Source organism: Borostomias antarcticus, assembly GCF_949987555.1.
Source record: "Borostomias antarcticus genome assembly, chromosome: 23".
Classification (NCBI taxonomy): Eukaryota; Metazoa; Chordata; class Actinopteri; order Stomiiformes; family Stomiidae; genus Borostomias; species Borostomias antarcticus.
The window spans coordinates 9,122,026-9,134,237 of NC_140256.1; the positions used below are offsets into that span (position 1 = coordinate 9,122,026).

General features: G+C 41.7%; 2 protein-coding genes across 2 annotated transcripts; one reads left to right on the forward strand and one right to left on the reverse strand.

Annotated features, from left to right (window-relative positions):
• Positions 1-165: 165 nt before the first annotated feature.
• Positions 166-4,156, reverse strand: seta (SET nuclear proto-oncogene a). Its single transcript, XM_084456993.1, has 8 exons — positions 3,886-4,156; positions 2,803-2,860; positions 2,480-2,622; positions 2,276-2,379; positions 2,057-2,170; positions 1,672-1,842; positions 1,241-1,378; positions 166-1,142 (listed from the first exon to the last, which is right to left on the reverse strand). The coding sequence occupies exons 1-8, from the start codon at positions 3,956-3,958 to the stop codon at positions 1,119-1,121; spliced, it is 825 nt and encodes a 274-aa protein (XP_084313119.1). The 5' UTR covers positions 3,959-4,156; the 3' UTR covers positions 166-1,118.
• A 1,537-nt stretch (positions 4,157-5,693) lies between these two features.
• Positions 5,694-11,614, forward strand: LOC311324919 (serine/threonine-protein kinase N2-like; the record flags this gene model as incomplete). Its single annotated transcript, XM_084457516.1, is given in 17 exon segments — positions 5,694-5,826; positions 6,169-6,320; positions 6,529-6,751; positions 7,502-7,611; positions 8,142-8,285; positions 8,447-8,522; positions 8,688-8,848; positions 9,494-9,532; positions 9,535-9,591; positions 9,691-9,782; positions 9,876-10,040; positions 10,135-10,197; positions 10,281-10,357; positions 10,479-10,621; positions 11,013-11,120; positions 11,217-11,297; positions 11,411-11,614. Coding segments are annotated over 17 exon segments (2,028 nt in total).
• Positions 11,615-12,212: the final 598 nt, after the last annotated feature.

The window sequence follows — 12,212 nt, forward strand, 5'->3', positions numbered from 1 at the left end:
CTTTACAGGTTGGGCTTTCCAACCCAATGACTGGCCACAGACTGTGACAGAGGAAGAGTTCGAAAAATCGGAGCAGACATTCCTTGCTTTGATCACTCATCGTTTGTTGAGGGAAGACTTTGCATCCACACTTCTTGTTACTCCCAAATCATATAGAACCTGATATGAACCTATCTATGCAAAGAGATTGTCAAATACATATTAAACTCAATTAAATTCTGAATAGTAAATATTGCATACATTAAAACAAATGACAACCATCGTTTCTGAAGGAGACCAACGTCATGCATTTTTAAATTGACTTATTGGTTTGAGGAATAACACAAGTGTACACAACTTTTATTTTAACAAAGCAATTTGTATACCGCATTTAAAATCATTTTCCCAGCTGAAAAGAATAAAGTGGCAAGCTGTAAATTCCATGTCATTTTCCATTTGAAGTGGTGGGGGCCAAAATGTACAAGTGTTTTTTTTGTTTTGTTTTTGTTGTCTTTATTAAAAATGTCATTTCACACCTCATGGATATCTGTAAAACAATACAATGAAAATCAAAACAAGCCCCATAGAAATGGCCTCAAAAGACCACCCTCCCCAACACCCCAAGATATCCCTTACCCTACCCTTGCTTTGACCCCAAACATTAAAGAGGTGATAGGAATGAGCTGGTACTTTCTGATCATATTAACCACATAGGGGAGGGGGGAATAACATTATTTCAGAGGGATCTACTCCCTAACTGAACAAAATTATTTAAAAAATAATAATTTGAAAGGTCTGCTAGCACTAGGTCACCGCACCATGGCTTTAGTTGATGTATCGCACAACCTTCAACAGCCAGAAAATTATATGTATAAACTGCTATCCCTAAAACGCTACTCAGGATTGCGTGCTGATTCTATTTTAGTAGGTTTTTATTTTTTTGAGAAGTAAAATTCAAGGCAAGATTCTGCCCTTTGTTTTAGAGAAGCCAAAGGAACTTAACATGGCACGGACAGGAGAGAGGGCTTCAGAATGAGATGAAGCACACAAATAAAAAAATAATTTTGCCCCCAAATATGGGCGAAGAACCGAAAAGGGTAAGTTACGAAACGTGTTGGAGATAAATTTTATTTTCTGGTTTAGTCATCTTCTCCATCGTCGTCCTAAAAGAGAGGAATAATGTCAGTAATGGTGTAAACAGATTTGTGCAATGCTACCCATGTCCAATAGAAATGAAGACATTTAACTACTGCAGCCATACCTCGCCATCATCTCCATCGTCCTCCTCATCATCCTCCCCTTCATCTTCATCGCCCTCTTCATCAATGTCCTCAAGACCTTCCTCATCTTCATCATCATCATCTTCACCTTCACCCTCCTCATCATCCATGTCTGGCACCTGCCCAGTCAATCGATTTAGTTTCATGTAAACGTTACATTTCATATACATTGTGTTTGTGCTTAGGAATTAACGTCAAAAACCAGCGAAACTATAAAGCATAATGGTACAATGCATCCGACGTGTTTCAACCTACTGTATCAATGTTTTAAATCGCATCGGTCTCCATCAAACAGTATATATTAAACTTATTTTATGAATTCATTCGTGACAACTGCCAGGATTAGTTTTACTAGAATTTGACATTTCACTACTCATATTGTTACTGATTGGCAGGAGTGAAGGCTGCTGACCAGGTAGTACTGCAGTGGGTTGGGCCAGATGTCGTCCTTGATGACCTCTCCAAGCTCATCTGCCCCAGCGTCGGAGTGATCAGTGAACCAGGTGAAGAAGCTTTCTGGCTCTTCATGTTGCCTCTTCCTGCCGGCTTTGTTCTGCGTCTGGCTGGTGCGCTTTGTCAGGTCCTTCAGGAAAAGAAACATGACACACCAGTTTACAAAAACATGTCAATATCAATATCATAAGATCTGTATGAAATGATTCATTGTATTTCCTGTAATGGCTCTCAAACAGGTTTGTGCATGAAGAGATTGCTTGTTTATCGATATTGCCCTTGACCAATAGAAAGATCAGCCTAATGAAAGTAGCATTTGAAATATAAAAACAAGCATGAAATACCTTTCCTGATTTCCATTTGATTTCTGTTGACTTTGAAGATGGGTCTCCACTCTCATTCAGATGGAACTCTTTGGAGAGGACTTTGTTTTCAAAGTATGGGTTCTCGTCGAAGTACTAGAACAAGAACAAAACAAAAACATTAAGACAAGAAAGGGAGGGCTGTTAGAAATTACAGGTGCTATGAAGAGAGAATGGGAACAGTGTTCTTCTTGAACTTACAAAATCTATTCTGTAGCCCGACTTGATATCTTCGAACTCTGTCACCTCCACTCTGGTCAGATAGTGGAGTGCCTCTTCATCTTCCTCCCCTAGAAGGGCAGAAACTGTAGGGAGAAATTGTTTTAAAAAAAGTCAGAACCAATGATCATGTCAGGCCCCAGAGCCATCCTTCAAGTATACAAAATGATTCATGCTAACCCTCACCTTGTGGATGGTTGACGAAAGTAGTGACCCAGAAGTTGGGTATTTTGGCGATCAGTTCTGACCTCTTCTGAAAGAATGGCTGACGGAGTTTGTTGTACTTCTGTTCTACTTTTAGTATCTCCTCACTCGCTTGCTCGTTCAGTCTAGAAAAAAATCAGTATTGTTAATATGTCAGTTTGATAAACACCAGCACAAATCTACATACTAATCTTTAAAATTCAACATTTAAGACATTCTACAACACAAGTGGTTATAGCTTGTTCAAGCACAAAATTAGGTAAAATGTTCAAATCAATTTAAATTGCAATTTTAGGTAATTGTACCTGTCGATTTCGTTTTGAACTTCGTCAATGTGTTCAATAGCTTCCTGTTGTTCTTTTTCTGTTAAAACAATAAATGCATCCATTTCCGATTAGTAGGCGTTTGCATCGATATGAGACAATGAAAATGACTAGCTAACACACGCCTATCCTCTTAACGAGTCGATGACCAGCATAGGTTTAATAAAACATTTCCAAGCAATGGGCTACTCTAACCCCCAAACGGAGTTTCCTGCTGGCTATCGCCCGTCGAAGGCCGCGTGGTTCAAATGTGAGAGTCCGCACACTTATTCAGAGCACTATCTCCTCCACCACGATAAATGCCAAGCTAGCGTTAGCCGGCTACAGAGGGTACATGCATAGCTAACCAGCTAGCAACATCCAGATCTACAGGTCGCCAAAATTCTGTCTACGTTATATGTCCATGTACACATTTCAAAATGGTAGACTTAACTTTAACACAACTGTCCGCGTTCTCACATAGTAATATATAGTCAATTATTTTATAAATTGCTTCATCATGGCGGAGATGCACAATACCAAATAGGCTAGCTCGCCTGCATGGCTTTCAACACCTGGCTAACGAGAGCTAGCCAACGTTAGCAGCTACGCGGTAGTTTCATCCACGCAGAAACAGTCGTAAGCAAGCCACCATGTTCCCATTTGCTACTTACTAGGCAGCTACGCAAAACCACGAATCGCACAAAGTTAAGTTAAACTTCAACTAGCCAGCCAACTAACGTTATCAGATTCTCTCCAAATAACAAATTAAGCATGCGGTAACTTAGCTAGCTAGCTACTACTTAGCTAGCCAATAATTGTTTTGTGCTAGCCAGTAGCAAACATGGCCTCACACCACCAGCGCTCTGAATGATGCTAGCTAGTTAGCTACAACACAAGCGGAGCTACAGCCGCGATAATCATTCAAAACACCTCCGGCCGAATCCCAAACCCCACAGACGCACGTGCAATCACACCCGTCGAAATAGTGCACAAGGTAAACTTTTCGGATTAAAAGTGCTCAAATTCAATGGAACTATTAAAGAAAGTGAAAATGGCGGTGAACAGGAGGCCGCCATCCCTTACCGGAGGTTTCATCCGCTCCGTCGTGGTTGGAGTTCAGCTCCTTTTTACTCGCTTTAGCCGCCGAGGCTGACATATTTTCGTAAGCTGTATGTAGCAAACTTTAGAAAGAATAATTGGTTTGTATCTGTGTTCTCCTGGGACAGGAGAATCGCAATTTAACCGAAGATTTAAGCGTGCAGAAACAACGTGTGCAGCTCTCCTCCACACAATATCAGCGAGGAAGTCAAAGGCACACTCACGAAGCTCCAGCCCACTCACGCGCTCCCTTTCATTACGAACGCGCCTCGCCAAATAGACCGAGCTGGACTCCGACTCCGCCTCCTCGACACCAGCCTTCAGGCCCATTCGCAGTGTTGCCTTCTGATAGGCGAGGTCGCACTAGGCGGGATTTTATTGAAACAATCTCTATAACAACAACAAAACGTTATTTTACCAATTCATCGACGGCTAGGTGGACCGCGCCGTGGAGGCTCTCTCTATTACAGACATAATTTGATCGATGTCTATGCAGATCTATGCTGATCCAATGGTGTTGTGAACGTAATGGTCGATGCTTAATTTACAAGATAGCGTAGCCTACGCATTGATGACTTAACATGTCCATCATCCGATTTAAAAAATAAAATAGACATAAGTCTATTGAATTATATTATAGAAATAGACTTTGCTGAAGCCCGTGTATCTGCCCTGCCAAGGCCTACTTTGTTTATTGACGTCTGTCAACCAGTGCAGTGCCAATCCCAAATTTAGGCTAATAATGAATCACATAGCCTAGCCTACCTATGAATGCTAGCAAAAAAAGCTCCAGGTTTATTAAAAGTGTCGCATCATGTTATCAATTAAACGTAGGTAGGCTAATAGTGAAATTATAGTGTAGGCTACTAGTGTAGGCTAGGCCTAACTGGCTTCTATAATACATCTAGTTACTGCATTTTCTCTCCACATTCGGGACTGCAGTTGACTACCTAGATATTTTGATTTATGTCCCAGGCTCTCCCCCATGCTGGAACAGGCTAAGCAAAGCTCTTTAACTGGGTTCTCTGCCTGTCCCGAGGAGAGCGGCTCTATGCTTGTCTTTGGTTGGTGACAGCAGAAGAACATGTGGTTCTGCACTGGCCAATGCTGTGCCTAGAGGGGGATATCAGCACTCACAGACTAGCAGCAGTGTTGGCACAGAGGGATCTCTGCCACCCCTGCAGAAAGCATAAACAGAACAGCAGTAGGAGGAGAGAGAAATTTAGTAAAAGAGAGATCAGGATGCTGGGCTGGGGAAAAGGGATACTGCAGAGCCGACAGCAGAGAGGCAAAAACAAACAGGAGAGGTTGTGTGACCAGATTAACAAGATGTAAAGTGCCATAAAGAGGAGCCCTGACACTGTCCAACAACAACAGCAGAGGACTTGTTGTGTTTCAAGGATAGTGAAGGTGGAGAGGCGCAACGCGAGAAGCCCTCCTGTGGTTGAGAGGATGACAAATTAGCCCTTATTCAGCAAGGAGAAAGAGGAGCACTCCGAGGTTAGTGAAGTGCACAGTCATACTTATATTCACCTGGTTTAGATGTACAGTATTATTAGTCTACACCTTTTGGCACTTGTAGGCTTATTAGCGTCATCAGTGTGGAGATAAACAGGGCTGAGACATGCATTGTAATCTATTTTGGGGATTTTTACATAACAGGGTGACGTTTTGTTCAAATGTACCCTTGCGGCTGTATTTCCCTCCTTATTGGTCCCTACTGTGTATCATTAGCCTACCTCAGTGTTATTGTGGAGCTTGTTGTCTTTGTGACGTGTATCTAGGATCAGGAGATGCTGTCCACAGCTCAGCAGATGCTGCAGGAGAGCCGCTCCAAGATAGAGCTGATCCGAATGCAGATTATCAAAGTCACCCAGACTGGTGTTGTTGATGGCAGCAGCTACCATGACAGCTCCAATCATGGAGGTTAGAGCTTTATGGTACAGCTGAGTTGTAGAATACTGTACTGAAAAAACATCTTTGAACTGCTAAATTAATTCTGTGTAGTTTTATCATGGAGCACCAGTCAGCCTTTGTTTTGTTTTCCTCTTACACTGGTATGACATTGAAAAGCACTCTAGAAAATTGAAGATGATCATAACTGACCTGTATGCCGGCCATTTGGGAATATGTTTTCTTCTGCACAACCAAATATGCTGACTCAGAACTTAATCTTGAAAATAATTATGCCGTAAATTATGCTTGTATCGGGTACTGTGTGATTGTATGCAGTTGTGTGATTAGTCTGTTTTCTGACGGACCCTCCAGGACACTCCCCAATGGCTATCCGTCCCCTGGACATGCGTGTGGCAGAGTTACAGCACTATGTCCAGAGAGAGACAGATGTGGTGGAGCTGGCCAGGGATTTGGTGAAACAGCTAGAGGGACTTTCATCACAGGACCAACTGGCCCTGGCTGAGGTGAAATGCTATATCCAGACCCTGTCTTTACCAATCTGCATAATTGTAACCACAATTAATTTTAATTTAATTTGTTTAGTAAATCACAGTAGAGCATTGTCTGCAGTATGAGATGAAGCATACTTTATGTACATACAAATACCAATAGAAATACTGCATCAGTTGATGAATTGTACTGTATATCAGCATGAAAATGTCCTTTCACCAGGCCCAGTCACGTGTGCAGGAGTCCTCTCAGAAGCTGGACCTTCTGCGGCTGTCCCTGGAGAGACGCCTGAGGGAGATTTCACGGGAAGCCCTCCAGGAGCCGCTCATTAAAGAGGAGCTCTCCTTGGGACCGCCTCCTTCTGAAGGTCAAACGCAGAACCGCCTAGGCTCCTCCCTCTCCACCTCAGCCTCCACATCCTTCATCAAGCCAGCCTCTCTGACAGGTATTCACTTTGTCCCAGCTAGGAATTTCATGCAATATGATACCTTTTTACAAACAACTATACTATTATGGCACAGTAATGATAATATGAATAACAACAATCACAATAAGATTATTATTATTATTATTATTATTATTATTATTATATGTATCCCTATTCATATTATATTATTGTTATTATAATAAATAGTAATAATAATGATTACCATAATACTTATAGCTAATAGCTAATACTAATAATGCATTTATAAAGCTCAAAATAAACTAAAAATAAGAAAAACTTTTTTTCAGACACAGAATAAGTATAAACATATAAACACAGACATCATACATTCAAGATTATAGATTCCCTGACAATGCTGTACTATTGCTACTATGACCCTTCATTTTTAGGAGGTTATTTCGTTGTTCCTGCATCTGCAGCAAAATTGTCTTTTTTTGGTATTCTACAGGCATATTACAAATCAGGCTTGGTGATTGTGAGGATTTACTGAAATCTCTGACCAGACAGGACCAAGTAACCAGTACATCCTCTTCTGTGGATGGCAATATCCAAAGTACTTTCAACCAACCTGAGAGAACAGCCAACTTGTCCAGTAAGTTCCATGGTCTGAAGCATTTCTGATAATTACCGTGTATAAGACTTTTATAACCCCCATTACGCTTTGTTTATATCAAAGTGCTGGTTGCATTCTAACCCCAAGTCAGATACCTGTAAAACCATACTTTTCATACTGCTTGTGTCTTACAGTGGAGATCAGTGCAGTTCTGAGGTTGGATAACAGAGTGGTGGGCCGCACCCACTGGAAACCTCTGGGCAAGCAGGCCTGGAACCAGACCTTCCAAATCCAACTGGAGCGGGTGAGTGACGTTTTTATAGAATGAGGAAGTGAAGAGATGAATCAGTAACTTTACCAAACAGAAGGAAGTCATTGTACTCAACATACAAGGCTGTACTGTGTCCTAATGGTGTATTATTGCAGTACTACCTGTGACCAGTAGAGGTTCCCCTATACCTGTTCATGGCTGTTAATCTGTGAGCAGACAGATAAGCGGTCAAATAAGATAAGAGGCACAAACTCTGATTCCTTTCCTCGATTCTGCACATCCTTTCTCCTTGCCCTGAATGCATTTTAAAAGGAAGGTAAGGAATGAGGAAACAAGGAATTTAGGAAATATTTGTAAGATTCAGAAATAAGAATAGAAAGTTTATTAGCCATGTGTAAATATGGCTACAGGCACATTGGAATTCTTGTAATTGCTTGTCCTTACAGTATCTTATTAGTGCTAATCAGTTCCTCATTCCAGTCCTAGACACTCTGCTAGACATTTAAAGGTTCCTAAACTGGCAATTTACTATACTATCTTGAAAGCTTGGTCTTTGCCCACAGTCTCGGGAGCTGGAGATAGGGGTCTTCTGGCGAGATTGGAGGGGGATGTGTGCAGTCAAGTTCCTGCGTCTAGAGGAGTTCATGGACAACCAACACCATGCCCAGTGTTTATGCCTGGATCCCCAGGGCAGACTGTTCACTGATGTAAAGATGTCCACTTTCACTCTGAGTACAGACATATGTTCAACAAAATAGTTTTACTATCATGTCCTTTATTACAAGTACAAACAATCTAGTGTTTTACATAAATGGCCGAGCTACTGTGAATGTGGAATTTTAATTAAAAATTCCTGGTGGTTTTGCAGATCACGTTTATCAATCCTATCATTGAGCGTCAGCCCAAACTAAGACGTCAGAGGTGCATCTTCACAAAAGAGAAAGGTATCTCCTTTATGTGTGCCCCAGACCATTTCAGAGTAGTGCTCACGTTTCTGCTGACACATTTTGTGTTTGTGAGTTGGCCAGGTATCTCTTGCAAAAGAGATTTTCATCTCAATGAGACGTCCTTGAATGAATAGAACACTGCATTTGTCATTCTTTTCCCAGGGAAGAACTTACTTCGAGCAGCCCAGATGAACATTAACTTTTCCACGTGGGGTCATCTGATGATGAGTGTGCTGCCACAGTGCAGTTCCTTTACCACACTGAGCTCATCCGTGTCTCCATTCTCTGATCCTGGAGCCAAAGGCCCGCCTTCCACAGACAAGGTCATCCCTTCAACACCTCCACTGCCAGGGTGAGACAACGCAGGACACTGCTGTTGGTCTAATTACTGTATGCCACACAACGGACCACCGCGTTCACATAGGAAAGGGTTTCACACAAGTACCGTATTGTTTATAATATTCTGTTCGATGAAAGGTACTCGCACAATGTTTCTTCAGGATGATTTGATGTTTGAATCAGTCTGACTTCTTCATTGTTTCCCTTTGTCTGTAGTGATGTGCCAGTGATCAGGCTCGATATAAGTGAGGATAAACCATCTAAAATGTCTTGCATTGACCAGGGCAAAACTGTCCACAACACTGTCTCCACAGCACAAACACCACCTATGCCTATACAGACAGAACAACAGGTGACCATGGCATCATTTGAAATTAACTTAGGTACTCTTGGTAAAATACAATGTTGTGTATTGGAAAATCGATGTTGGATGTCTAGTTCTTCAGTGGTGGTGATGATGATGCTGTATCTTTGAAACTGTATCTCTCTCTTACCAGTCCGCCATAGGACAAAACGTACTAGAGAGCAGAGGAGATGGATCTGATTCCAAGTATTGTGAACACACACACACACACACACACATACACAGCTCTGTTATTTCTGATAAAAAATTATAAGTTGGTTGATAGCAATGCAAAGTCATTAATGCTATTTGGTCTGCTTTAAAAGGATGAAGATGGAGGATTTCAAATGCCTCTCTGTCCTTGGAAGAGGACACTTTGGAAAGGTTGAATGTTTTGTCAGTACAAACAACATATCAATACATTATTTAAAAATATATAATTTTTTTCAATTATCCTAAATGTTCTATGTTCACTTTTTCCAGGTGCTTCTAGCAGAGTTTAAGAAAACAGGAAAACTTTATGCCATCAAAGCCTTGAAGAAAAGGGACATTGTGACTCGTGATGAAGTGGACAGGTAAGTCATGAGCAACCTCATGGCAAATAGCCTACATGGGCAAATGAAATGGACAGGATCAATAAGTGCTAATTTTGGACAGTCATTTCACAGTCTCATGAGTGAGAGGAGGATCTTTGAGATGAGGCACCCCTTCCTGGTGAACCTGCATGGCTGCTTCCAAACCAGCGAACATGTGTGCTTCGTCATGGAGTACTCACCAGGGGGCGACCTTATGATTCATATCCACAACAATGTCTTCTCTGAGGTGCAGGCCAGGTGAGAAATGTGCACACACACACACACACACACACACACACAGACACACACTTTTTGAATATAAATTGTATTTGCCCCTGTCATTGTGTTACAGGTTCTACTCAGCCTGTGTTTTACTGGGCCTAGAGTTTCTACATCTGAATAAAATAGTTTATAGGTAAGAATGATTATATTGACACTATTGTCTCAAATAAATGCACAGTACTTTACAAATGATTTCAATGATGTGTGCTCAAACAGAGATTTGAAGTTGGACAACTTGCTAATGGACGCTGATGGATTTGTCAAAATCACAGACTTTGGACTTTGTAAAGAGGGTAAGATTATAGTTTATGGTATAACTAACTCAACTGAATGTGTAATGTTAGGAAAACTAGGCTTTTATGGTGCTACTATTTGAAGTAACTTGGTTTGTGTTTCTCCTGTTGGCTGTGACAGGAATGGGGCACGGCGATCGGACCTCGACATTCTGTGGAACACCAGAGTTCCTGGCTCCTGAGGTCCTCACTGATGACAACTACACACGAGCAGTGGACTGGTGGGGGATGGGCGTCCTCATTTTTGAAATGCTTGTTGGAGAGGTTAGTTTTCAATGCAACAAACTCTGATGGCAGTAACACATTATTAGAATACCAAAAGAAAACAAAGAAAGATAAGGCTTTAAATCTTATTTGAAACTAGAAATGGCGCTCAGAGAGCACAGACCTCCACCATGCTCGTTTGATCTGGTAGTTTTTGCATAATCCTGCTTACAAACAGACTAACTAACAGACAGAAACACACATGCAACCGAAAATACACGATGGGCAGAGGTAATTAGTTGCTAACAGCGTCAGAGGTAACACACACCCATTTATCCTGTGTCTGTGATTATGTGTCTTCAGTGTCTCATGTAGGACATCAATGGATTGGTGATGCTACTTTGAATGAATAGACATCTCTCTCTCTCTCTCTTTTTCTGATTTTGGCCAGTCTCCATTCCCAGGTGAAGACGAGGAGGAGGTTTTTGACAGCATTGTTAATGATGATGTACAATATCCCAGTTGCCTTTCACCAGATGCAATCTCCATCATTCAGAAGGTAATAGGGCTGACCTTCCCAACTCACACATCCCAACTCTCTGCTCATTAGTCATTTTTGTGCATCTAACATCAACTGCGTCCCTGCTCTGCGCAGCTGCTCAGAAAGAACCCAGTGAAAAGACTCGGAGGCGGAGAAGCGGATGCAACTGAGGTCAAGGGAGAGAAATTCTTCAAGGTAGTTTGGTTTCCGTCTGTGCTAAATGTACCATGCTTATTTCTAAGTAGAAGTATGTGTGTACCTTGTTCTATATAACCTAACCATGTAATACAAATCTATTTCACAACCAGATGATAGACTGGGATGCCCTGCTCGCTAAAAAAGTGAAACCACCATTCCTGCCATCAATCAAGGAGTCTATGGATGTCAGCAACTTTGACAAGGAGTTCACAAAGCTCCAGCCGGTCCTGTCGCCCCCTCCTCCTGTGTCCTGCAGCCTCTCCTTTGAGCAGCAGCAGGCCTTCGCAGACTTTGACTTCTCTGCCCTGTATTGAGGAAGACGTCAGAGATCAGGGTGGCAGCAGGGCCTCAAGTTCTGTACACACAACCTATAGAGTTCTGTACACACAACCTTTACTGGTATCGACTGAATGCAGGACACTGTGTGTGTACTTATGTCAGATGACGTGAACTGTCCACTCAACTGTCTTCCAAAGCCATCTTCACCGAAACCAAACAGACAGAATACTATCAGGATTGTAACCCTTTATATTCTGTCAGTTGAATCAGGCAGCCTGGTTCCATGACTGTTCCAATGTGTTATGGTATTCACTTAACACTTCCGGGCTCTTTTTGAATAGATTTTGAAAATGGATGCCATCCACAAACAAAAACTAAAAGAACGTTGTTGGGATCCAGGGGACAGGATCTGAGCATGCTTTGTGGCCTTTGCTTATCTTGCTATTGTCTGACAACTGTTCTGAGGTACACGCTGCCATTTCTATGCATCACTGTGAGAGGCTTCGCCCACTGCCTTGACCAAGCAAATAATAAAGGCTATTTTATTCCTGTTATATAAGCCCTTTTTAAATGTTGTTAAATGTGAAGACACAATGTCTATACTAATATCTTTGTCCAATAACTTCCTCAACG